General features: G+C 41.4%; 1 protein-coding gene across 1 annotated transcript; it reads right to left on the bottom strand.

The window, feature by feature from the left end:
* On the bottom strand, positions 1–27,629 carry LOC147454634 (respiratory burst oxidase homolog protein A-like). Its single transcript, XM_086516524.1, has 15 exons — positions 25,992–27,629; positions 24,836–24,995; positions 24,719–24,767; positions 24,393–24,506; positions 23,883–24,305; positions 22,827–23,213; positions 22,640–22,735; positions 21,800–21,915; positions 21,631–21,733; positions 21,467–21,537; positions 20,892–21,057; positions 20,419–20,583; positions 19,264–19,392; positions 19,083–19,161; positions 1–247 (listed from the first exon to the last, which is right to left on the bottom strand). Exons 1-15 carry the CDS (start codon positions 26,734–26,736, stop codon positions 138–140), a joined length of 2,913 nt encoding a protein of 970 aa, XP_086372650.1. The 5' UTR covers positions 26,737–27,629; the 3' UTR covers positions 1–137.

Raw genomic sequence — 27,629 nt, forward strand, 5'->3', positions numbered from 1 at the left:
TTCCTGTGATTTTCTATGCCTTTTTTTTTTTGTGATTTCTTTGCTTTACAAAACCAATCCGATTTTTCCTGAGCAATATGAAAAAATCAGCTGGAATCTCTTGAAAATGGGTGGAGAATATTTACTTATATATCTTGTCAAAAATTTTCCTTGTGAAACTCGAAGCGGGTGTTGGAGTTGTGGTTGTACTCGCGTGCCAGCTCCTTGAGCTCCTTGGCCAGAATCATGGGTCCACAGTAGAACACTCCTGCAACACACATACAAATAGGATGTCCTCAAAATGCATCAAAATTTAAAAGCAACACTACAACAACCAATGCTCACAAAAAAAACATTTTTCCAACCAGTTCACACCCAAAGTTTTGCATTGATTTAAACAAAAGTCTAGCTTTTCAAATTTTATATGTAAACTAAACTTTCTAGTATTTTGGATTTTTTTAATTAAAAATCTACTTTTTCAACTAATATATGTAAAATTTTCGAGAAGATACCAAAAAACAAAAATTTAACATTCCTAGTTTTTTGCATTAATCTAAAAAAATTCTAGTTTTTCACCTAAAATATGTAAAATTTTCGAGAAGATACAAGGTAGCTCCCATCAAGCAGAGAGACAGCACCAAGCTTTCATACACCTGTCACCTCCCATTTTGTGATTTAGCCATTGTATATTTATTTATTCAGCATTGGAGAGTCTCACCCTTTTTTCTCTTGAACCATTGGGCACTATCAAAAAACTAAGAGAAGGATCTTTTTCATGCAAAAAGAAAAAGAAAGACCGTGTTCTTCAAACAATATACCTAGATGAATCCAAGATAAGCCCAGATTCACCTTTCAAGAAAAGTGCAAGGTATAGACACATGGTAGTCACCCACAAGACAACATAACCATTACCTCCATCATGCATAGTACTGAATAGATACCACGACATCCCCACTAACGTCATCAGTGCCCAATAGTGGGTGCAGAACAAGATCAAAATCTAGTCTAAATTTTAGAAATTCAGAATAACATGTCATCGTTTTCCAAAGGGTTTGCAGATATTTTTACCTCAGGCATCTCCCCTTCTTTTGGTTCTTAAACTGGGAAAAGAAAACCTTCCATTTCTTTGATTTAGCAAGTACTTAGATTCCAATTACCTAAGCATCTTTGCCTTGAATAAGCATCTACCCAGAGTTCAATTGGTGAGCTGCATTAACATCCCCTCATGGCTGAGGGTTCACCCATCACTTCAACTATCCCAATGAATGCCAACCTTGAATGAGGCCCATGTGCGTTATTGAGTGTCTACATGCTCTCCAAGTTTAATGGAAATAAACCATGCAGTAAACTTTGTCTTGCCTCTTTCTCAACTAAGCAAATAGGATCTTGAAACACGGAGCCGCAGCAAAACAAGGAAACCTTGCATATGTCAAGGCATAACCACAACCTCACCGACTATGACCTTTACCAAAAACACAACCACAAGGAGTGCTCATAATCAAAGAAAAAACAATACTTATGAAAAGCACTTTAACCACTAATGGATACTGTTAACATTATTATTAATAAAAAGATATGAACATTGAGGAGGAGAGAATGCCCTTATGCATGCACATGCCCATGCCTAATTGTCCTTCCTCACAATTTTGATAATGTTACACTATATATTATCCGAGTAAATCGCTTACAGTTCCCTTAGTTCGTGAATCCCGTTAATGCCTCTCATATGGTATCTACCTACCCAATCTTCCATCAACATTACAACCACCCAATGAGAATTCCCTTATTCCATGTCCCATAATTGCCCAAAGGAAGATTTTACTTCAACACAAAGGAAAGGATCTCACTCTATATGTGAAATTCAAGGGAAAGTCTAGCCCAATTCTGTCTGTTGCAGCAGTTTCGAAGTAATGAAATCTCATATATTTACTTACTTGATTTTTGTTCGAGACAGGTCTCTAAGGTAATGCAAATTTACCTTCTTTGCAAAGAGAGAGAATTGATTTGTTGAAACAACAGTAGGATTGTTCCTCAGAGAGCCTACCGAGGGAGTTGCCCCTTAATCATTCTGAGGATCATACCATTGATTTGATTCCAAGGAGCTCACCTCCCAACCAATCCCCCATACATAGTAACTTGTAAGTATGGCACAATAGCAGGAGATTATGAGTGAAGTCAATGATCTTCTCAAGAGAGGATTGATTCAATCCAGTTATCACCCTTTTGTTCACCAATTTTGCTTGTTTAGGAGGAGGAGGGATCTTGTACACGCAACAAGATTACAATCAAGAAGAGGTTTCATATACCCAGGATTGACGACATCCTCGATCGACTTCACGGATCAAGTCATTTTAGTAGGATTGACCTTAAAAGTGGCCATCATTTGCTCTTGAGAATGTTCACAAAACAGCAGTGTATACCTTTTGGACTTTGTGAGTTTTCAATGATGCATTTGGTCTCACTAATGCTTCAGCTACATTTAATTAGACGATGGATCAAATCTTTTGAGAACATTGGCAATTTGTGGGGACATTCTTTGATGATATCATTATCTTCTCCAAGTCGAAAACACAACATCAAGAGCATCTTGTAAAGGTCCTTCAAACTTTACGATCTCATAAGTTGATTATCAATGGCAAGAAAATCGAGTTTTTCATGTAGGAGATACACTTTCTTGGATCCAGCCAAGGTTGGAGCTATTCAGGACTTGGGAACGTGCATGGTGTGTGCAATTTCTTGGGGCAATGTTCTTACTACAGAAGGTTCATTTTCAAACTTTTAAAAATTTTCAAGCAGTCACTACTATTTTTCATCATGAGTTGGATGGCGACAACAATATGCTATAGATCCCAATTTTCAGAGCGTTTATGATAACTTACACGTTTATGATAACTTACACGATGGTGAGGCTATAGGATATCCTCTTAAAGAAGGATCTTTGATAGAGACAACCAAGTTGTGTATCACATGACAACTTACACAAAAAGTGTTGATTGAATATCATAATCCACCTTTTTCAGGGCATCGTGGGATTGAGGCTACATTAAAAGCAGTAGATACTTACTTCTTTTGGCCTCAACTCAAGGTAGATGTGGACATTTTTGTGCGTACATGCTTGTTACGCCAAAAAGTGAAGTATTACAAACATAAAACACTAGGACTATTAGTACCTTTGTCGATTCCAGATCGGCCATGGGAGAGTATTGCTGTGGACTTTATTTTTTATCTTTCAAAGAGACAAGGTGGGCATGATGACATATGGACTGTTGTAGACAAGTTCAATAAGCAGACTCATTTTATCCCCGTAAACAGGACAATCAAAGCTGATTATATGGCAAAATTATTCAATACTCGTATCTTTCAATATCATTGGATGCCTTCTTCTTCTTTTAGATAGAGATCCCAAGATGACAAGTTTGTTTTGGCAAGTTTTTTGTGAGAATTTGAAGATTACATTGAAGTTCTCTTCTTCTTTTCATCCACAAACAAATGGACAATTATCACAAATTCAGTTGTGTTAGATTTATTAAAGTGCAAATCATTAGTTGCTTTAAGGAAAACATATTGTCTCCTCATAAATTTGTCTAACCCTATCTTGAGTCAAGCCTTATGTCTTCTCGTTCTATTGCAACAAATCTTTCTTGAGTCGCTCTTAATAAAAGTTGTAGATTATTTGCCTTCCACTGCTTTACCGCCATATCAAGATCCTTTGTCGAATTGAACTTTGAAAGCTTTGGATCCTTGGTAGCAACAAGAAACTATTGCATGGTTTCTATTTTAGCTACTTCATCATCAACAACCTCAGAGAAAATACTCTCTACAAGATCCCTCTCTCTTTGTTGTCATACCTGAGCTCTACTTCTTCATTGTTATTCTCCTCTTCACTTTCCTAAGAGGTAGACTCTGAAATCATCCTTCACTGCTACTGTGGGAGGGATCAGAGTTTTTTCATAGAAGAACAATCGACTGAGCTCTAAAGCCAATGAAACCTTTTTGTACGTTAAGAACAGACGATGAATCACAATAGCAAACACTTCAACTTGGAAAGAGAGAGAGAGAGAGAGAGAGAGAGAGAGAGAGAGAGAGAGAGCAAACATAAGGGACACGAGAAAATGGAGTTCCTCCCTAGAAGCGTTGGCCCTAAAAACGAGTGTCCCCCAAGGGTAAATCTTTTATATTGCAAAAGATGGCTAATAAAAGTTGTTGTCATAAGTGCTCGAGGCCTTCTTGATCTTTTTAAGTGCTCAAGCCTTCTCCGTCTTCAAGAAAGCTCAAAGCCTTGGTCATCTTCACAAAAGCTCGAAGAGATTGCCCAAAACTGACGCTCCTTACAAATGCCCCCAGAAGATCTTTATATAGGTATTAGCCTAGCCTCTTGGGTGCCCCTAACCCTTGGATTTTCATTTGTCCAACCTTTGGTATTTCATTTATCCACCCTTAGGCTTTTCATTTGTCCAATCTCTATGCTTATAAAAAGAAGGGCACCCCACTTTCTAGGGTTGATTTGTGTTACGCACCTCACTTTTAGGGCTTGGCTACTCACGACGGTAGAGACATCTCTGCTTTGATTCAATGATGTCCAAAAGGTAGAGATAAGCTATTGGAAATGGAGCTAAAGATGTAAGCTTCTAATAATGAATTTCTCCTATGCACAACAAGTAATTGGCAATGTGGAGCCCTCATGATGTCTACAACTCTCGTCATAGTTGTCTTTGATTGAAATCATTTGGCTCCAATTTGGTAACACCCAAATGTCCAAAAGGTAGAGATAAGCTATTGGAAATGGAGCTAAAGATGTAAGCTTCTAATAATGAATTTCTCCTATGCACAACAAGTAATTGGCAATGTGGAGCCCTCATGATGTCTACAACTCTCGTCATAGTTGTCTTTGATTGAAATCATTTGGCTCCAATTTGGTAACACCCAAAGAGGTTGGATAGGTGGATTTGGTATGCCGTCACATATGTACACAAATAGGTTAGGATATGGTATCTACTATTGGTTGAATCAAAATAGCTAAGGAGAAATGGATGAGGCTGTCTAATTAGTCCAAGAACACAATGGATGGATGCAATGCCTTCAAGATAAAGATCTCCGCCACTACACTACCAAAAATGGATAATTTAGCAGCTTGTTGAGATCACCAGATGTTAGACTAGTTATGATCTCCAATATGCACATCATTCGTGAAAAGAGGGCGACAATGGCAAGAGATAGGGTTGCAACGGATCTGTAAAACAACCAAAAAATGAGCTGAAAACAGAACAAGGAAATGGTCTCAAAAACCCTAGGCGGCTATCTAATTCCTTGTTTGTATACCCTGCGAGAATATACTAATACTCACGATCAAAGTCTTCATGATTCTTGTGTATGTCTGCAACAAACTTGTTAGAAACAACCATGCAAGGCCTCATTATATTGAGATTTGTCTCACACCAAGGCAAATACTCTCTTGCACACGCAATTGCAACCCGATACACAATAATTGAGTTTCCTCTTTCAAGTAGCATTGTCATCTCTCCTTACAGATCCTGCAATTTCCTACGTGAGAATAAAGTCTTAATAACCCTCAAACATACATTCAAACACTAGAGAAGAGAATTCTGAAGGATTAGAAATTAGTGTGAATGATGTTAAGAGTAACATCGCACCTAGATTTCAAACATACTTATACGACTAGTGTGCTCCCAAATTGACCACCCACGTTTCTTGTCTGATTCAAAGCCATATTGGCAAGTCGCACACTCGTTGTCCACACACCCTATTTTGGGCCATTTTTACATGTACATCATGGTGCTATTAGTAGGGTTGGCCGACCTCGGAGTTTTGGCTCTATATAGATAGCCCATTTCCCAGTCATTTGTTCCTCTATTGTATATGCTATATGGCATCCCCAAAGGGTGGGGGGGGGGGGGGGGGGGGGGGATCGAGGGGTCACATATGGCGTTCTCTCTCTCTCTCTCTCTCTCTCTCTCTCTCTCTCTCTCTCTCACATGGGTCTCTCACTGTTTTTAGGGTTTCACCACTACTTCTTTGCTGTTTTTAGGGTTCCGAAATTGCCTTTTGACTGTTTTAGGGTTTAGTCATTATTTTTTTGCTGTTTTTAAGGTTTTGAAATTGCTTTTAAGTGTTTTTAGGGTTTCGCCACTGTTTTTTGCTGTTTTTTAGGGTTTCGTCACCGTTTCTTGCTATTTATTTAGGTTTCTCCACTGTGTTTTGCTGTTTTTTAAGGATTCACACGCGTTTCTCACTGGGGTTTTTTTTTTACTCTTCTTCTTCTCTCTCTCTCAATCATGGGAAGCGTCGAAGAAGTCCCAACGGCTTCCCCCACGTGTAAGAAGACGCATCCCTCGCCGATCGCCCACAAAGCCTCTTTCATGCGGACAAGGAAAAAGGATGTCGGCAATAGAGAAAGAAATGAGAGAATGCAGAAACGAAGTTGAAAGTGAAGGAAGGAGAGGAGCACTATACTTCAAAGATGGATCGAAGAAAGAGATGGAATGTGTAGGAGGATCGCTTCGCTGGAGGAGAAAGAGGTCATCCAAGATTCCATCATCCGAAATCTACAAGCAAAAAGTGGCAGCTCGAAGAAGGCAAAATTCAACCATCCATGATGGAAGAATTGAATACCATGAGAGAAGAAATACGGGTTATCAAGGAAGGTGAGGAGAAGAAGTCATGGGCCGCGGTCATCTCCGCAACACAAAAGGAAGTAGAGAAGGCCGAAAAATGGATTGAGGTTATCAAGCTCCTTGTACACCCACTCTTATTAACATGACCTTTGAAGAGGAACAAAGAAGGAGGATGCATGCTCTACATGTGAGGGTAACCAGCCTCAAGGACATAAACAATGTGGAAAAAGAGGTCACAAGCCTCACATCCATGATGGGGTGGACAAGCCTTCAAACACAGACATGGAGAGTGGACAAGAAGAGTGATGGGCCGGGAGAATCTTCGAAAGGGAGAGCTCTAATATTACGCTTCCCCTCCTTGGAAGAGAAGAAGGAATTCTTGAGAAAGAGGCCTACTCTTAAGAAAAGTAATTTTCTCGGTGATGATATCACTCTCTCACAGCTTGCGCATATGAGAGAGGTAATGCCAGAGATTACGACGGCAAGGAAGAAGGGAAAGGTGGCCTTTCACAGAGATGGTCGGGTGGTGATTGTAGAGCAGCGCTCTACATGACAGTGTGAGACCTATGGGACCACACTGAAGATGGCTACTTGGAATTGTAATGGATCTATGAGGTTGGACGTTGGTACCTTTGAGGACAGTTTCAGAGACAAGGACATTATTTTCTTCTCAAAGACGCATTAGGTCCCCGGACAGCTTATGCCACATGTGGTGGGATACAAATGGGAGACAGCCCATAGGACAATCGCAAGATCTGAGCATGGGAGTAGAGGTTCAGGAGGAGTAGCAGTGCTATTTAGGGAGGAGTTACAACCACTACTACATATTGTATGGAGAGATGATCATGCTAGATACATGTGGGTGAGGCCAAGAGCTGACACAGGCCGAGAGCTATACATTACCATATTTTACTTCCCCCCCCCCTCCCAGTACGTCAGTATATGCTGCATCCAGAGGACAGTCGCCTTTCTCTATACTAGATGATGATATATGGGAGTTTTCTACGAATGGTAATATCATCCTCCTAGGGGACTTCAATGTCCAAACAGTAACTCTCAAACAGTCTTCTATGACACTTCAAATGAGATGCTCAGAGAGCTGGATGTGGGTGAGTTGGGGCTTGACAGATGCTCACATGACAAAGAGCAGACGGAGTATGGGAGATACCTCACGGAGATGACGACTCCACACATGGGTTAGCCATACTTAATGGCTTGCAACGATTTCCTCGAGCAGCCGGCTTCACATGCTTTCCACACAGACACGGGACCAGTACAGTGGACTATGTTATGGCATAGCCGAGCTTTATTCCTTGTATTCAAGATGTCATAGTGGGAGCTAGACCAGTGGACGTAGAAGTGGATCGTGCACTTTTGACATTTTCTATTTCATTTCAGTATAGTACAGCCCAGACATCAGGAGGTAGGTCACATATCCATTTACACCAGAGACTGACTCAGTTTATACAGAGGAGATCTATAGCCGTCTATGCACAGTTGGTCTTGGCCTCTTAGTGGAGGAGTGCACCAATTTACTAATTGAGACACTGCAGCATTAAAGGCATACCCACACACTCAGTCAGGTCAGAGGTGATATTTTGGGAGCATGTCCCAGAATAGTTGGTATGATGAGGAGTGCGGAGATATGAGAGCCCAGCTTCAGAGGGATCTTCTTTTAGGAGTCATCACTTAGATAATCTCGGATTCCTTCTCGACGCCTAGTGCGACGAAAGAAACGAGCTTACTTGGCCCAAATGGAGCCAGACTTGTATCAGTTGTTCTTGAGTAGAGACTCAGGAGAGGCATGGCGATTCTTTCATGAGCACTCCCCTCCCCCAATGATTACTTCACCTGATGTGTGGGGCAGTATGCCTCATCATTATATACGGTTCCTGAACAGGACCCCCTTCTAGATCCTACAAAGCCATACCCACCTACCAGCACTTTCTTTACCACTGAGATGGTAAAGAGAGCCATTGACAGGATGACGACCAACAGGGCATATGATCATGATGGTCTAGTAGCAAAGCACTCTACACATGCTAGAGTAGAGATATGTTGATAGAGGTTCTTGTAGTGTTGTTCAATCGTGCCATGTGTGAGGGGTTACCTGAGATTTGGAGATTATCTACTATTGTGCCCATCTTCAAAGCAAGTGATCCTACAAAGCCTGGGAATTACCGCACTATTATAGTTGGGCACACATTGGCACGGTTGTATGCATCCATTCTTGAGCAGCAATTGAGTAATTGGGCAGAGGTGAGGGTATACGAGCCATAGTAACAGGGAATGGCCGTTTTCAGGTCTCCGTTCCCCGTTCCCATTCCAAGTTCCCGTTCCAAATCCCCGTTCCGTGTTTCAAACGTGAGTACTCGTAACACGGAATGGCATTTTGTTCCGCGTTCCCGTTCCACGTTCCCGTTCCGGTTTCCCGTTCCTGGTAACTATGATACGAGCAAAGGGCCAGGCCGGTTTCAAGAGGGGTTTCTCCACTCTTGATCATATTCTGACACTCAAAGCCATCATTGAGGAGGGCAGGTCACATGGGAGACGGATTTATTGTAGCTTTGTGGATTTCCGCAAAGCATTTGACATGGTACCAAGAGCTCGATTGATGTGCAGACTGTGGGAGATGGGGGTGTCCATAGTGTTGATTTGAGGGATTATGGCTCTATACAGATCAATGATGGGATATGTACGCACTCCGGAGCGGATATCTGATTTAGTTCACTCCACCATTGGGGTGAAACAAGGTTGCCCATTGTCTCCTACTCTATTTGATATGTATGTTGATGAGGTGTTTGATTACATTGACAAAGAGGGTGATAGAGATGCCCAACTGGCAAGGACGTGGATCCCATTGTTGTTATATGCCAATGATATTGTGTTGATCTCCGACTCACCAGAGGGTATGCAGCAACAGTTGGATGCATTACACAAATTTGCAGAGGATAGTGAATTGTCTGTAAATCTTGGTAAAACCAAGGTTATGGTTCTTAACACCACACCACAATGGATCAGGAGATCAACACTGACTTTCACATATAGTCAAGAGATTGTAGAGTATACAGATATATACACTTACCTTGGGATTGTCTTCACTAGGCCGAGGATGGCTCTTTGATACCTTAGTAGCCTCAGCTATGTTGCATGGGGTGCAAACATGGGGACCTTCTGTAGGCCAGGATGGTTGGAGACATATGGAGAGGTCCTTGCTATCTATGATCTCTCGATTGATCAAAGCCAAGGCCTCCATACCCCACACTATCATTCGAGCAAAGCTAGTTGCCCCTCCTATGGAAATTGAGGCGCTTACCAGATCAATCTCCTTTGTGCACAGCTTGTGGGATACTACTAGAGACATATATGCTAGACTAGAACTTATGTCTTCCAGACAGTTAGCTCTTCAGAGGGACACTTCATGCTGGTATGCACAGATGACATTAAGGTTTCAAACGCATGGTTTCACCATGGACAGGCTGCCCCCTTTCCAGTATACTCTTCAAGCACCCTCGATGTCTCTTACACGGGTGGAGATTACTAGACTCATTCGTCAAGACCTGATCCAGCTGGATACCATGAGGACATGGATAGAGCCGCCACAGGAGTTGGGCACGAAGATGGCTTGCTATATAGAGCATCTTCTCCACCTCACAGGAGATGGGTTTGTGATTCGCCTTAACTACATGGACACACATATGTCTCATGGTCTGCGGTGTGCCATTGGTCAGATACGCACATCCTCACATCAGCGGAGATTGAGATTGGTAGATTTAGAGGGATACCAACAGACAACAGGATATGCCGCTTATGCCAATTAAAGCCAGAGATAGAGCTACATTACATGTCATTGCAAAGTGTACTATGAGATACGGGGCCATTTCCATTGCTTATTCAGAGAGGGTTTCGGTCCTTTCTCTAGGGTCATGAGTTATGAGGATCATCTATATCTACTTGAGTTACACAAATATAGAGACACTTTACTGGGGAGAGATAGAGAGAGACAGTCCCAGAGACAGATTACAGATTTCTTTTCACTAGATATGGGACATTCAGAGGAGCAGTCATCATTGCAGAGCTCGGCCCGCACTCATTCGGCCACTACCGGCACTCTCATCGATCGAGCACTGGAGCTACGGAGATCCAAACGGCCACGATTGAGGAGAGGGGCTACACAACACTGATGGAGACTACAGTAGAGGATTCGAGCCATACTCTCTCGATATCCAGAGTGCAGATGAGGATGGATTCTAGTAGTAGTATCTAGTTCTTTTGTACCCACACATGGTATTAGATTCACCATTTTGTAACAAATTGGTCTCATAGGTCATTTTGGCCTTTTAAAGACGTTAATATAACATAACATTTCATTTCTCTCTCTCTCGCGCGCGTGGTTTCTTGAAAATGGACGAGGCAACCTTCCCTCGGGTGTCTCCTCTCCTACGGCAACATCGGATCTCAGTATGGGATACTCTTCTTTTAAACCTCACACCTACATGAGCTAGATCTCAACTTCTTTTCCATTAGTATAGTCAAAAGACTTAAGACTACGCGGAGATCGACTACGAGGGTTTGCAAAAGTAACTTAAGACTACGTATCGAGCCTCGGAGATCAGCTACAAGGGTTTCATGGGTGATAGAGAAGGCTCCATGGTGGAGATCGACATAACCATTGAACAAACATCTACTCCGGTTCTATGACCTCTGCAATGCTCCAGTACAATCCGAAAGCAGACCAGCAATTTTCAACTGCTCTTTTCCTTATGTTTTCAATCGTTTGAGGCTGATTTCATTTGTAGTGAGCAGATTTGAAGGTTTTTCTTCATCCATCTCTACTTAGCCTCGTCACATATCCAAGTTCTCCCACACGATGCGGTGATTCTTATGTTCTTCGATGCATAATGAAAAAGTACAACAAGAGAACGTTTATGATGGAGCACCTGTCAATGAGAAGTGAGGAGATTGATCCCATTCCTACACCAGCACAAGTGATCAACCAATCAAAGATACCTACCTTTTCCACGAATTGGCAAATGAATGGCAAAAACTATGCCATTGGAAAGCGACCATGATGACAGTCTTCCACTCTTATGAGCGTGAAAGCTATGATACAAGCAAATTTCAAAAGCCAAGGGATCCTACGAGAGCAAAGCTTTTATCTTCCTCAATAGTACACCATTTGTCATCGATCGGATCCGATTGATCTATATGGTTGGAGGCTTATCAGATGTTGAGAGCAAGCATGAGAAATGTATTACTTGCATTTGTGGGCAGCAACATAGAGAGACTATTCGAAAGCAATCTACATGTGAAGCTATCATAGATTTCGAGTTGGTTCACACCGACTTTTGTGGACCTCTGCGTCTATGGGCAGAGTTCTTTACTTCATGTTGCTAGTGGATGATTTAAGTAACTATACTTGGGTATAGTTTCCACAATAGAAGTCAGAGACATTTGATCTTTTCAAGAATTGGCATACTCTTGTGGAGAAGGAGAGCAATGAGGTGTTCAAGATAATTCAATCAGACAGATAAGGAGTTTACTATCAAAGCATTCATTCAGTTTTGTGTGGACGATGGCATCAAGCGAGAGCTTAGGAATATCGAATCGCCTTCAAAGAATGGAGTTGTGGAGCAAAAGAATATGACAATGGTTGAGATAGCGTGGACTATGTATGAGTATCGAGATTTGCCAAAGTCTTTGTGGACGGAGTAGTTGCGACGACAGTTGTGATTGCAATTTGCATTATAACCGATCTCTAACCTCTTCAATTCTAAGGAAGACCCCGTTTGAGGTTTACTAAGCTTGATTCTCTCTCATTTTCGAACGTTTGGAAGTGATGCATACGTCAATGTATTGAAGAAGCAGAAAAAAGTTTGTCCTAAAGTCCAACAAAATATTGTTTGTCAACTACAATAATCTTTTCAAGGGATATTGATTTTATGATCCAATGAAGGACATTATACACAACCACGATGTGGTCTTCAACAACCATATTCCTTCATAGGGAGCTTGAAGTAATTGAACCCTCTTCTCTAGTTCTTGTCCCATTGGCTCTGTAGTAGACTGCACCCATTCTAAATGATGCACATAACAATGATTCTCACCGTTACGCAGAGGTAGAGCAAGATGTATCAAAAGCTCTCTCTTTCGTGGGCAAGTCTAATTATTACTAAAGTGGCTATTGAAGACTTTGCGAGATGCAACTACTTCAAATTTTTCACAAGATTGTGTTGATGCCAATACGGCGCGAAGTTTAGAGTGGCATCAGATTGCTGAGACGGATGGGACTTTATTAAATTGGCCATGCAAAAAGAGCTTGATTCCATTAAGAACACCACCACTTGGGACTTGGTAATGGCATGCCAATTGCTGTCAAATGGATCTATAGAACCAAGTATAAATCTGATGGTTCTTTAGATAGGCACAAGGCACAACTCATTGTCAAGGGCTTCTCTCAGAGACATGACGTGGACTACGACGAGACCTTTTGCACCCACTATGACGATCGAAACCATTCGAACAATTTTGCCGATGTAGTATTTGCTTTAGATTGCATAAATGCAATGTACACAAATGTAATATCTCAATACAAGACTACTCTTCACTCGATGGATGATGTAGCTGCTCGACATGAAGCACCTCAATGGCTGATTTGATGTGCATATGAGATCCAACTCAGAGTGAGTTGTGGATAGCACCACGGGGTAGATTTGGGGCTGCATTCATACCCGATGCGACAAGAATCAAGGGCAAAATGCTGGCTGTAAAAACAGATATGAAACACAAAAACACAGCAGATTCAATGCAGATGCAAGGCTGTAAATACAACAAATGATAGTAAAGATAGTGCATTTGATGGGCAGAAGAAGCCGGTTCCAAGAGCAATGGTGCTCAAGAGGAGGGTGACAAATGGCTTCCAGATAGAGAGAGGCCAATGGAAGGGCGATCTGGAATCCAAAAATGCTAGGCTGCAGGAGAGGGTGCGATCTGCTCTCAAAACGCATGAGCGATTTATAAGGTCTCGCCATCCATAGGTTCAATGGTCGCCCCACAATGTGCAATGAAATGGCCGGAATTCACTGATTGTGATGCAAAGGAAAGAAATTTTAGAAAACCGACTTGTCGGAACATGCAAGTCTTGTGAACAAGCTCACAAAATTGCAGAACTAAATCCCTTAGACAAACCTTGGCTCTGAAGATTAAGTAGTAGCATGTCTATATACTATGGCCCATAAGCACATGACAAAGTTTATTTAGCAATTAGCCACTCAATGCATGTTAAACCTTGTAGCATAACTAAGAAGGAAATCTTTTGCATGAATTTCTCATTTTTCACTCGTTACTTCTTTTGTAATTTCTGCAATGTTTGCCCCCATGGTTCTTTTAGGTCTTTTCCATAACGTAAATAAATCTCTCTCTCTCTCTCTCTCTCTCTCTCTCTCTCTCTCTCTCTCTCAGAAAGAAAAAAATACCAAACACCTCAGTAGGACAACCATGGCCCACGCTATGAGGTCATGGGCTAATCTAGAGACTTGAAGAGAGATAGTAACAAATCACCTAGTGTTCTAGAAATTCGGCTCTTTTAGATTCCAGCTCTTACCAGGAAGTAATTTTTGAATTTTTGCTAATGAGATGGCATCAAACATGAATATAATTTGGTACTTGTCTCATATGCCACACATTGGCCTTTTGTAAACAGTAATCTCTCTCTCTCTCTCTCTCTCTCTCTCTCTCTCTCTCTCTCTCACAAGTGTTAGATCAAGAAGCAAAGGACTCCCTTTGTAAGAAAAGGGGTAGCATCTAAGGCTCATTAATAAGGTGATATTATTGATGAAAGGGAGTCGCTACTCCTCCAAGAGATGCATTTGATACTCGCACATACTTAGGATACCTTTTCTATATTGGATGTCTCATGGTAGATACTCTAGGATTTATGGTGGATACATAATGCTCATGTATAATCATATCATCTTACACATAGTGGAGGTTCACATAAAGGTGCATAGGCTACAAGTCCAACTCTAACTATCCTCCCCTTGGTGTTTGGAGTATAGCACAATGAACAGAGAGGCTTGTATCTCACTAAGGACTATAATGGCAAAGTGCTAGGAATAGCCTCATTATTGTTATATACCAAGATGAACTCAGGATAAGCCCAGATTCACCCTTACAAGAAAGTGCAAGGTATAGACCCATGGTAGTCACCCACAAGATAATATAACCATCAATTGCATCATGCATAGTATTGACTAAATACCACGACATCCCCACTAACGTCATCAGTGCCCAATAGTGTTACCTTGATCTTCGTCTTCATATCAATCTATTACATGTGCTCTTGGCTTTGTCTTCTTCTTGATGTAGTAGATGCATATGCACTTTGAGTCGTCTTTAAATAACATCTTGCAAGTGGGTAATAGATATCCTTTGTAATGGAATTGGCCTATTAACTTGAGAGTAGCAGAAATTAACGAAAGTACTTTTGAGAATTACTTTGTGAGTATAGCGGGTGAACAACATAATCATAACAATTAGTTAACTTGACATGAACGATACTTTTGCAAGAGAGAGAATTTAGAGAATATGACAACATTTGAGGACCGGATTTATGTGAAGTCGGACCCCCCTCCGCATTTGTATCATGATTTCTCCCATTAAGAGAGACTCGTTACAATACAACCTTTGTGTTCCTTGTGACCTAGGTGATGCAATGAAGATGGAAAGCTTCATGCATCACAAGCATAACATTAACTTTGAAGAAAGCTTTAACTATCCCAAGCCTCAGTCCGAAGACCTCAAACACCTTCAAAGGTGGAGAGAGCTAGGAGAGAATCAGGGTAGGAAAGAGGAAGAAGAAACATTTCATAGGAGAAAGAATTAGCTCCTCACTTATCATAACTCTTCTTGCTAGCATACATAATAGCACAGCAATGAAAGTGAAGAAGATGACAAGCTTAAGCATTGAAGCATGGCTCTTCGTTGGATTTGCACTCCATAGCCAAGAGTGTTGGTGTAGGCTCTCAACCTCTACTTCCTTGGAGAAGGAGAGGGAGCTCTTGCACTTTGCACAATGCATAATGAAGTGTGTGTGTGTGTGTGTGTGTGTGTGGGGGGGGGGGGGGGGGGGGGAGAGAGTATACACCCTAAGCAACCCCCTAACTTGCTTTGGTCGACCCCCCCTTGTAGCTCATGCTTGAAGCTCATTGGACCCTTCCAAGTCTAGCCAATCACAAGCAAGAGGCATTACAAGCAACAAGGGTAGCCTTGGGACAAGTATCCCCCTTTCCCCTTTGAGAGAGAGGACTTGATAAATGCAAAGACAATTAATTAAATCTCCTAAATTCTCATTGGACCCCTTGGGTGGCCAACCAATAGACTTCAGGCACACCATGAGGGCAACAGGAGGAGGAACTTGACAAGTGTCCCCTTTGCTTTCTTGTACTAAGCATGCCTTGTGTGAGTGTGTGTATGTGTGTGGGTGTTCTCTCTCATCCCCCCTCATGTAGGGCTCGCCCCCTCCTTGGTAGGGATTGGATCTTTGACTTTTGACACCTCAAGCCCCTCAAGCTTAGGCCTAGTTCCCACCACAAGCTTGGCCCTTGAGCACTTTAAGCTTGGGCTAGGTTCTCACCTCATGTACAACCCTAACATCTCAAGCATGTCAAGCACCTCAAGCATCTCAATCATCAAGCACCTCAAGCATCTCAAGCACCTCAAGCACATCGGTCATCAGGCACCTCGAGCATCTCAAGCACCTCAAGCTTGGGCCGGGTTCCCACCTCAAGCTCAGCCCTAGCTTACCTAAGGTCAAAGGACTTTTACACTAACTATTGGAGGTCTTCAATGAAGCTAACCCTAAAGTCTCATGCTCCATTGGTTAGCCTTGCTCTTTGATATATCACCTCTCATTTGGGCCCCTTTACCATTGGTCCCAGGTAGAGATAGATCTATAAGCACAAGTCTATATCTTAACCCTTGTTCCTGTTTATTCTCCCACATTAAATGATCAGTTTAATATGAGAAAATCATTTGGGTTGGTTAGATATTAGATTTTATGACATCCTTTTTAACCACCATGATTCCATTTGTTACTTTGTAATGATCCTTTGCTAAGTGTCATAACTTGCTCCAACTGTAATGTTTTGAGATACTTGTTGATGTAGTGGTTATGAGTGCTACTCCCTTTGAAGTCAATTAAGAAAGTGGATTTATACGATCTTGTAACTCGTGTTTGTTCCTTTTCATCAAGCATTGTGACTGGATTATCAAAAGACTTACGCAAAGCACTTAAGACAATCGCAACTTTGTCATCATTGAGCACTTCCCATTTTGATAGAGATGAGTTGAGTGACTATGCTTTTAAGCCTATTTACAAGGCTTGTAATGTCCTCCATCATCACTACCTTACACGAAAGCTCCTTGAGAGAGGCTCCATGATTGAGATTAGGCATCACAATTCGCGATGTCGTGCCACTATGTGGGCACGGTATGAAAAGCACAGTTCAAATTGCATTTACAAGGTTTTATGTAGGTTCTACTTGAGAATGAGGACTAATATTGATAAGGGTTTGCTACCATGTATGCCAATGTATCGAATCAGGTTCTCGCCAAATTTGCAGTTAAAACTTAAAATGATGCATTTTAAATAGCAACGTGATACAATGCTTGGTGTGTATGCCAGATTTGGTTGGAAATGATGGGTCGAAAGAAATTTATGCTAGAAATAATGCCGAATGGATAGAATTTGGTTTCAAGACCGAACCATACGTTTTCAGGTTCAATCGAAACCAAAACAAGGCCAATATGGCAAAAACTACTCAATTTATGTGAGTTCTATGGTTTTTGAGAAACCATGGATTAGTGTCAAATTGATTCATCATTGGAAAATTTGGTGGTTGGCATACTCAAATTGAAATCTGAATTGCAACCAATGTGTTCGAGATCTGATCAGATTTTTTAGGGGTTCAATCGGACCCAAAATGGATTTAGAAGCGCCAAAAAAATTTGTTAATGGTGGTTTAAGGATTCTTGGAGGTTAAAAAGGAAGGAAGGATGTAGAGGTGGCACGTGGCACCCCACTAATCTCACAAGTGATTGCAAATGAAAGATCCACGCTCTATATATGTAAAATGAAGCACATTCTACAAGCATCCAACCGGGGAGCTCCTTAAGCTCAGATATGGCGTTGGCTCATCTCCCTCCCAAGCCGTGTGCTAGCGTTGGCTCATCTCTCTCCCAAGCCGTGTGTAGTTATGCGAGCTGCCGTTGGCAGTAGCCTTACTTTGAGTTATCATTGGCAACACTTCAGTATGTGGGTTTCACACCCTGAGCGACCTTTGGGCCACTCCTTATGCTAGCAAAGGTTCACGCCTTCAAGGAAGCAACTTGGAATGGAAAGGAAGATGCATGTGGTTGGGTGCGGCCTTTCAAAAGTAGAAAAAGAAACACCTTTTTTATGCTATTTTTCGCAAAATGTCCAAAAGGAGGGGAATTTGGGCATTATCATTGGTGTATTGAGACAAATTGGAGAGAAGAGGAAGAAGGAGAGCTCAAAGGAAGAAGGGGAGGAGGAATCCAAGAATTCTCGCTCTCTCCCACAATCAAAGGATGTGACAGTCGAGAAAAAAAGAGATCTTAACACCTAATCCTAGCCATGAATTCTCTCTCAAGGATACCGTGTCAACTAGAGACGCAAAATATCCTCCTTGGTTGAACTTTACAACTATTTCTTACGCCTCACCTTGCTTTTCTTAGCTCTAGCCCAAAATTGTTTTCAAGAACTTTCCGAGCTTGGTATATATTGATGTAGTGTTCAATGGCGAGCACATAATTATCATGAAATGAAGTTATTATTATGTACCGGACTTGCTCATCATATGTCCTCTTTGTCTTCTCTCGCTTGTGTGTAACCTCTCTCAATTGAACTCCCAACATCCTTCTCTTTAATGGTGTTAATCGAGGGTTCTTAGCACTTGGAGACTCTCCAAGATCACTATCTACCTCCTTACACGAGCACAAGCCCTAGGTCATTCACAAAGATAAAGAATAAAGCATACATTGCAATGTATATTGTTGTGCTTTGATGTGTTCGATTTTAGAGTAAATGAGAGAAGGGGAAGAAGGGGGGAGGGGGGGGATTTCCTATGTTGATTCGATTGAATTGCTTACAAAGCAAAGGCATGTCCTTTTCTTTTTTCCTAGAGATTTATCCCACTGTATCAAATGGGTAGGGGTCATGAACTCTTAGATACTGATTGTACTAGACTTCAAGTTTAAGTTTGATATGAGATGTTATCAAAGTACTCCCAAGTGGAAAGCATGATGTACAAAAAAAACATTAGCACACCTGTGTAGAAAGCTCTAATTTTGGTAGCACAAACAAATGACTCAATGAGCACATGCAATACAAATTTTATATAGGCGTGAGTGCCTGCATCATCAGTGTAAAAGTTGAGATGAGTGGGGTACCTATTCTGGATCCTTTGTGAGCGTTGGCTACCCTTGAAAATACTTTTTTCCAATTGGGCCTTGCAAAGTGGGTTCTGACCTGTTGAGAGCGAAGTACAAAGTGAATCAAATGAGGGAAACCGACCATAAAGCGTGACTCACAGTGAAAGTGAAGGGTCGTGGAGCACATATAGAGTCTTACTCGTGTGCCAGAGACAATGTCCACCCCGTTCCTGGCATGATGAAGGGATTGCACCATTGTAATGAGTGCAGAGCGAGCATCCCCTTCCTCGTACACACTTGTCAAGTAATTGTGCAGCTCAATCACAGCCTGTTAGCCATCAGCTCCTCTCTCTCTCTCTCTCTCTCTCTCTCTCTCTCTCTCTCTCTCAAGCAAAGCCTTCTAGACGGTGTTTTGTCAGACTTCTTCACAGCTAGCAGTACCATAGGTTTTCACATGGCTACCTGATGAACACCTTGCTCAAGTTTGAATAGAGCTACGACAGTTTCAAGTGAGACACCCACTTCTACCAAGGTCATGCCCATCACGCAACCATCGACAGAACAGGATAATCATCACCGACAACGACATATGTAGATTTGACAGCCCCTCTTTCCTTCAGTCTCTAGTGAGAGATATTTTGATCTGAGCATTTTACACCACAAATGTACTAATAGAGTTAAGATTAATATTCCAGATCTGTACCTCTGTTCATGGACAGCATTTTAGCTCTAGCTTAGGACATCTTTCTCCTCGTTAGGCAGTTTCAGTGATATATCTCTTTTCTTCATGTCTCTCTCTTTCTCTCTCTCATTACATGATGAAGGTAGTTGCGTAACTAATGAATCAGTAGGTGACCAAAAGATGGCGCTTAAGGCATGACAAATGTGTTTTTCTCTTTTCAGCACATGGTTGTGTGAGTGCAATAGTACATAATTTGGCAAACAATGTACACACATGCAAGCATGTCTCAAGGTGCACCTCCAGATACGTAAGTATAGCACACGAGTTCACAATAAGGGGTATTATATCTGCCAAAATTGTGAAAATTTAACAGGACTCCATTTTTTATAGCATTTTGGAAAAAATTGTAAGTTTCTTGAGGAAAAGTGGCTGTTTTACTACCTCATAGCATGCAAGTATAGAGGTTTTTTTAAAACCCTTTGAAAGCACATGACAGATGATTTTTTTAGGTGAACCTCTTGAGCATGCTCATGGATCAGAGCTAGACCCATCTCTGAGCAAATACTTTCAAAACCCTTAATCATGAACACCTTCCATAAATGGGTGTTTAGAGTCATAATATGATTAAAGAGCATGTCTCCTGTATTTGCATAATGAATATATTCAACATACCTTGCTATCAATCTCTGCAACCTCATTCATAATCCCTTTAAACCAGTCAAAAGATCCTTGCTCCTTTGTCACCCAGCAAAAGTAAGCATTGGTTGGACATCTGGCCTTCCTCTTTTTTCTGGGGCTTGGATTTTCATAAATTGAGCTGAAATCAAGTACAACATCCTGCAACAATGACAATCAGGAGTGTTAATTAGCCAAAAACATGCATTAACAATCAATTCACAACAAGCAATGTAGATGTAAGTTGTAGGAATATTAATAGCAATCTTAAGTTTAGTTTCTTTTCGTATTATGTACCTTTAAATTAAAGGTTTGTTTGTCACTAGTTGCAAGGGATAGAAGAGTTTGAGGAGATAGCAAGAGAATACTTCAAAAAACAAGCTTCGACCCATCAGTGTTGTATGCAATTTAAACAGCAATCAATGGAAGGCACAACCATGCAGTTCAATAGCAAACAGTCCAGCATAGACCTGAGGTTGCTGTTGTTCTCCCATTTTGATTGTGTTAAGAAGATCCTTGAGGATGCTGATAAAGGGTGTTGCTCCAATGCCAAGTCCAATGAGAAGAAGTACATCATACTTCCTATAATCTTGAGCAGGAGCTCCATAGGGACCATCTATTCGAAGTCTCGGAAATCTGCAGCCCAGAAAATGTAAGTTGAACTCTCATGCCTATCGAAAGCCCACAATCAGCAACATTAAGCGAAGATGGAAATGCATGCTACCCATCAGTATGCAGAATATGCCAGCAACCTCTGTACTTGCCTCACATTCATGAATTAGCTAATGATTAATTACCTAACAGAAACCATGATTGGACATAGGGAAAATGATCTTATTAGCAGCCCTGTATACATGCAAAGGACGAATGCAATATAGTCTATTCCCGCATATTTCACCAAGGTATGTCATTTATCACTTACAAGGAAACTGTGGACAGCCATTTGTGCAAAATTTACATACATATATGTGTGTTGTGTGCATCACAAAAGAGATAGCATGAACCACTTAAAGGGGCTATCAAATCCATGAAGGGTGGTGCTTACTTTGAATCATCTCCGAGATTGTATTCCACTCTCAATAGCCCACTTTTCCCTCCTACTGGAGGTGCCATGATCTGCCCTAAACACCAAATGAGCTTTGTTGGGCAAAAGAGGGAAACATTCTGTATGGTTAAAACAAACACAGAAAGCCAAATGAGGCCAGTCACCTTGGAAAACAGATTCCTCATTGCCAATGTCCAATCCCCAGCTGTTCGAATGTGTACGCTCACGCAATCATCACCCGGTGACGATGTGATTGAGAATGGATGCCTGGACAAAGAAGAGATTGTCAACCACGTGAAAAATGCTGTTAAGATCACCCCCTTGGCAGCTTACCATTCAAAAGTTGATATCTCCGGGCATTGAAGAAAGAGGTACATTCCACTCCTATATTTGAAACCAGGGGGCTTCGTCATATGCAATGCAAGAACGTTCCCAGGGTAAATGGCTGCCTGCACAGAGGTTACTCATTAGCATGTCTCATTAAAAGAGTGTTAAAGAAAGGCATGAATCTTTCGGCATCAACAAGGCTTGAATTGATGTTATGTGGCATGGATTCAAAATCTTCACGGATAAGATAGTTCATGGTTTTGAGGTGGTGCAGAGTATACACCTTAAAACTGTTTGACTAAAGCTCAAAGACATTGCAGGTAATCCTAGGCATAAAAGTATAATGGAATGAAACATCGTATCAAGTAAAGAAAGACCCATATCAATTGCTTAGTTGTACATATACACTAGGTGAGATGTTGGAAACTAAGCATTCCAACTTTATGTCCTTCATTCAGCAAACAAGCAGATACAGCAAGTGAGTAAGTGCAAAGGTATATGGCCATGCTGTACCAAATGGCACACAGCAATCAAGCTGAGCTTCCAGTAAAATTGAGTGTGAAAACCCAACACTCAAACTTATAGGGCTAGGCATAAATTGGAAATGAAACATTCTATCAAGTAAACGAAGACCCATGTGCAATTGCTTGATAATTCCCATATGCAAGGTGAGATGTTGGAAACTATGCATTTCAACTTTATGTCTTCACTATTCTTATGGAGGAGCATCCTCAAACTAGCAAACAGAGCAAGTGATTAGGTGAAAAGGCATGTGGCAATGGTGTATTTGAGTGCATGCACCACCCAAGCTGAGATTCCAATAAACTTGAGTGTGAAACCCCTCACCTTCACAATGTTCACTGTGTAGTGACCAGCTCGAAGTGCCCTGAGTGTGCGTTCTCCTGAATATAAAAGAACTGGAAATAACAGGTAGACCCAAGTCTGCAATTGTTGGCAATACAAGTTAGAGGAGCATATACAACCACAGCAACAATTAACCCATAAGGAGAAAAGCAAGAAAAGGCCTACATACCGTTTTCTGTCTCCAATCGCGAGTAAGCAAGAGGAACCAGGAGTGTACGAGAAGCGAGACATAGACTAGCACAAAAAGATGATGAGAATACCAAAATGCATTGAACCCTGTTAAACGGTGAAAGGGCCATGGCAACTTGACATGATTTCTTCTGAACCATCGAGTAGCTAGAACAAAGGCTATGCACATGAGTACTACCATGAAGATTCCAGAGAGACTCACTGTAGTGAAAACTATTTCCCTATAAGATGGTTTAGTTGACCCAAAATCTGCTCCCAGTAATGCCACAAACTGCTCTTTATTGAAGAGTTCAACCCGTACGAAATCACAAGTAAGATGAAGGCCAGCATGAAGAAAAACACCCACAACTATAGCAGCTGCTATGGTCTGCAATTAGCATACAGAGTACATTAGGAAACATGCTTTAACATTCTTCTCTTCCCATGACATGCATTCACCATGCCAGCACAAGTAGTAGTACAAGCAATAAAACCGAAGTGCTAGTAGCTGCAATTGAATGTTGAGCAATGTATGACAACTAGACCAAAACGGTTTTATATGACAAATCACTTAGGATCAAGCATTGTAACCACCTATTACACATGTCTGTTTTCCGAACATTTGCAAACAGTATGATGCAAATATGAGTGCTGCAGGTAAATTTCATACAATACTACCAAGTAGAACACATAAATCAGCACATTTCTGTACCCACAAATGTCAAGCACAGTACCACCTATTGCACATATATATTGAGTGACGAAACTAAGAGTATGCTTTTGTAAGGACAACCTGGCAGATCAGCATGTCTTGGAAAAATACTTGGCTAACATCTTTAAAACTTCTGTAAATGTTCATAAATATATATGACTACATCTGTGGAATCAACTGTCTGATTCTATACTTTGCAGTAGTTCTAACACAAATCACATCAAGATGCTTGCTTTTATTGCATATCTTGACTATTCTGAAGAGACCATGCACAACAAATTGTGATAGATAGTTCCTCTATGACATTATATAAATGTAGCAATACAAGAAGCATGTGTAATGCACCTTGTGAAAGTTTATATTGTCATCGAAGGGAACAGCTGACCCTAACGGTGAGGATCTGAGCCAAGTAATTGTGTTGCGGCACACAGGCAGTAAAATCAAAGCCATGTTGAGTTTAAGGGTCTCAGCAGCTCCTTTGGCAGTGCAAAGGCAATAGCCCATCACTTGAAATGCTGCCCTTTGCCTGTACTGTAGAAATTTCCATGTAAAAATCCCTGCCATTGCAATTATCCACAGAGCCACGACCCACATTCTCTGCCAATTCTCATACACAAAGTACATGGTTGCCTTGGTCTTCCTTTGAACCAAGCTTTTCCTTCTAGTGGGTGGTCCCAAATTTTGGCTTAATGTTTGGCTGTAGTTGGTATGTGGATCTTTCATAAAACCACCATATTCACCTAAGAGTAGAGATTCAAGCTGAGCTATCTGTAAGAGCACAAATACAAGGCCTCAGAGGAAGGAGAGTCATGACATTTAAGCTTTAAAAGTGTTGCCACAGAGAGAAAGAATCACCTCAATGTAGCCAAGATTGTCTGGATCAAGCTCTTCCATGATCAAAGCTGCATATTCATCAGCTTGATCTTTCAGCTTGGCAAGCTTATTAGCTGATGCACTCAGCGCAATAATCTGCCAGAGAACAACAAATGCCATGCATTACTAAGAAAATCCAATGGTCAAAGCTTAATCGGAGCCTATACAACCTTTCATATAGTTCCAAAAACGTTCTCCTAACTATGGGTCTACCTAAAGCATCAATTCCTACAATGCAAATTTCATGGGACAGACGGCGCGATAATATGATGTGAAATTAGATGTGTTCCCCCACATAATGCTTTTACCTCCTTCACCTCTCCTTCTGAGATTCTGCCATCAGCATTCTTGTCACACCTACATTGCATTCGAACTGCATCATTGCTGGCTCTCAAAGTGAGGAGTTATACAATATGATGACTTACATGTCAAAAAAGATCTGCAGCCTAGAATCAAATTTCTGATCTGAGATGAGAATCCAAAATTCTCTCAGCTCTTCTAAAGAGATGGACTGCAGTGTCTGACCTCGCCGCCTGGCAAGAGCATCAAACAACTCCTTTGCAAAGTCTCTGGAGTCCTTCATCCCTGCATACAGATTCTGTGAACCTTAATTACTAGGCAGACGGTAATGTACTCAACTGTGAAACAATAAACCATCGTTCCGATTTCCTACACACATAATTGCAATCTCAGATCTCCTTTCCATTGTCAATGTGCTAGCTGTCTTGTTTCCTCTCCTGCCCTTGCACATTGCTTACACATGGATTCGAAGCTTTTGGTGATGCCAGTTCACTTTTCATTATGTGGATTCACAATTGTGTCATGCAGCTGCAGTGGCATCATCCATTGATACCAGTATATGTTCTCATGCTATTTGTATATTTTAATTTTTGTGTGTGCTTAGCCAAATGAATGCATTTCTTGTTAAGGAGTATAGAAGGAATTCAAATTTGAAAGCTGGTCTTTAATATGCTTTACGAAAACCGAAAAGGTATTTGCTTATGCAATGTTCAAACGAGTGTCAAATTGAAGTTATCTCCGATAGACTAAGAGATCTTTTAGGCAAACATCCGCTTTTCTAAAGCGTTATGTCTATATGCTGCTAACCTCTAATCTCTTGTCTAATAAAGAGAAGCTGATTCTACAATCTTCTCTCTTTTCTTTCTAGCACAATTTTCAAACATGGCATGGAGGTAATCACATGTTTTTGATACTACCCCTTTTGTTGATAGGCAAAGCATCTAGCTATTGTTGAAGTTTATGCATCTCAAGTGAATGCCCAGTGGGATCCTAATTATATATATTGTCATTTTAGTATTTATTTTACTTACTTGGCATGAGTCTAGGTCGGGCAATTCCTGCAAGGGGTGCTTAAAGTCCCCCGAGAGAGAATATAAGAGCAGCACTCTACCCCCATTGTATAATCATCTATTTCAATTCCTTGGTTGGTTGGTTCGAGCAAGTCTCTCTCATTCTCTCTCTAACTCTACGCTTCCACATTGTCGACATTGACAGCTGTATCCTTAGCTCACTCAACGAATCTCACTCATGTAAACAAATCTTCTCTCAAGTAACACTTACCGATACAGAAGCCAAAATCTTCCCTTGAGAGGAGGCCATCAACAGCAAGTTGATGAAACCTGGACTCCACCGCTTTCCAAAGAGCATCTGCCTGGGAGTTGCCTGTTGCCTTGCTGATAAATTGCAGTCCTTGAAGAGCATATTGCGTACCTGATTTTGTTCTAGACATCACCCTCTTCCTTCCGGCATGAGCTCCATTTCTAATCATGCCATAATCCTTATTCAAACCCACTCCTAAGTTTCCTGATATCCTTTTGATCTCTGCTTTCAATTCCTGTGAGAACTGCTTGATCCTACTATTTGGTGCTGCAGTGAGTTCTTGAGAAAACTGTTTCAACTTGCCAGAGAAATTGGTTGCAACTGGATTTATCTTCACTTTGGGTGGAAGCTCATGTGACACATTCTTCTTCAAAATGCCTGACAGGTTTCCGGACTTTTTCTGAGGCAAGGGTGGGGTTGATTTTTCCCACATTTCATTTGCAAGCAAATTGGATTCTGGGTCTTCTTCTGCTGGGGAGCAATTCACATCAAGTGCGAGGACCTCATCAGGCATTGCATCTAGACTCACTTCAAGAAAGTGCTGGTCTGCCTCTTCCCCTGCTCTGGCTACAATCTCTTCGAGCCTCCACGGCGTGCTGCTGCCATGGCTGCTATCTAAATCCAAACCAAGATCAAAATCAAAAGAAGGAGATGGGGATGGTACTGTTACCACTGTGGTGGTGCGGCTCCGCCTGAAGCTCTTCATCTCCGTGTGTCTGGAATGGCAAAAGACAGCATAATCAACAGGGGTGTTGGTTCATGAAGTTCAGGTTGGCCGACTCAATGAGAGAAGGAAGGAAGTTTAGTTTAAGGAGGATGCTAGTTGGTTGTCGCAAAAAGACGCTAATCCAAGAATCAAGCAATGTGTGAATGAGGGGAGAGTGATTGACCCTGTTTCTGCTGGTATTTGGGCAATGTCAAGCTTGGGAAATCTGTGATGCCACTCAAGAATGGAGAACAAAGAATGCAACAATGTTGGTGCAGGTAAGTAAGCTGTATGTCCACAATGTAACATAACTAGAGTCAGTTCTGCTACATTACTTGGGCAATGTAATGCTGGGTAAAAATTAGAACAGCTTGTAGCAAACAATGAGTAATTGTTCTCCTGCGATATAATGTACATGCATTGATGGGCTACCAGTGTGATAATCAGAATTGGGCGTGCTCTAGTTAGCAGATTAGTGGAGAAACTGGTGGGCACAGAAGAGAACGGAAGTCTTTTTGCCAAATGGCAGGGGAGTGTCAAGCTCATGCACAGTTAAATGTTGAATCAACGACCAAGAATGAAGAGCTGCGATGTGCAGAAAACTACTTTTTCAAGAATGCCCAAACACTCAACTACAGCAGAGCGTGAAGCACAGTAGATGAGAGATGGTTGATCTAGAGACTCACTCTCAACTCTCTCTCTCTCTCACACACACACACGGAAAATGTCACACTAGCTAGAGTCACTAGCAAGCTCAAGGTCGATTTTGGCTACTAGGAATCTAGCGAAATGCTGTCTCTCTCTCTCAAGCTTGCTCAATGCCTTAGTGGTGCATTAGGAATTCTAAAGTTTAGCACACACATGCCGTAGCTTGTTAATGGGATGGATTAAGC

Source organism: Adiantum capillus-veneris, chromosome 7 (assembly GCF_014529385.1).
Source record: "Adiantum capillus-veneris isolate H3 chromosome 7, ASM1452938v2, whole genome shotgun sequence".
Lineage (NCBI taxonomy): Eukaryota > Viridiplantae > Streptophyta > Polypodiopsida > Polypodiales > Pteridaceae > Adiantum > Adiantum capillus-veneris.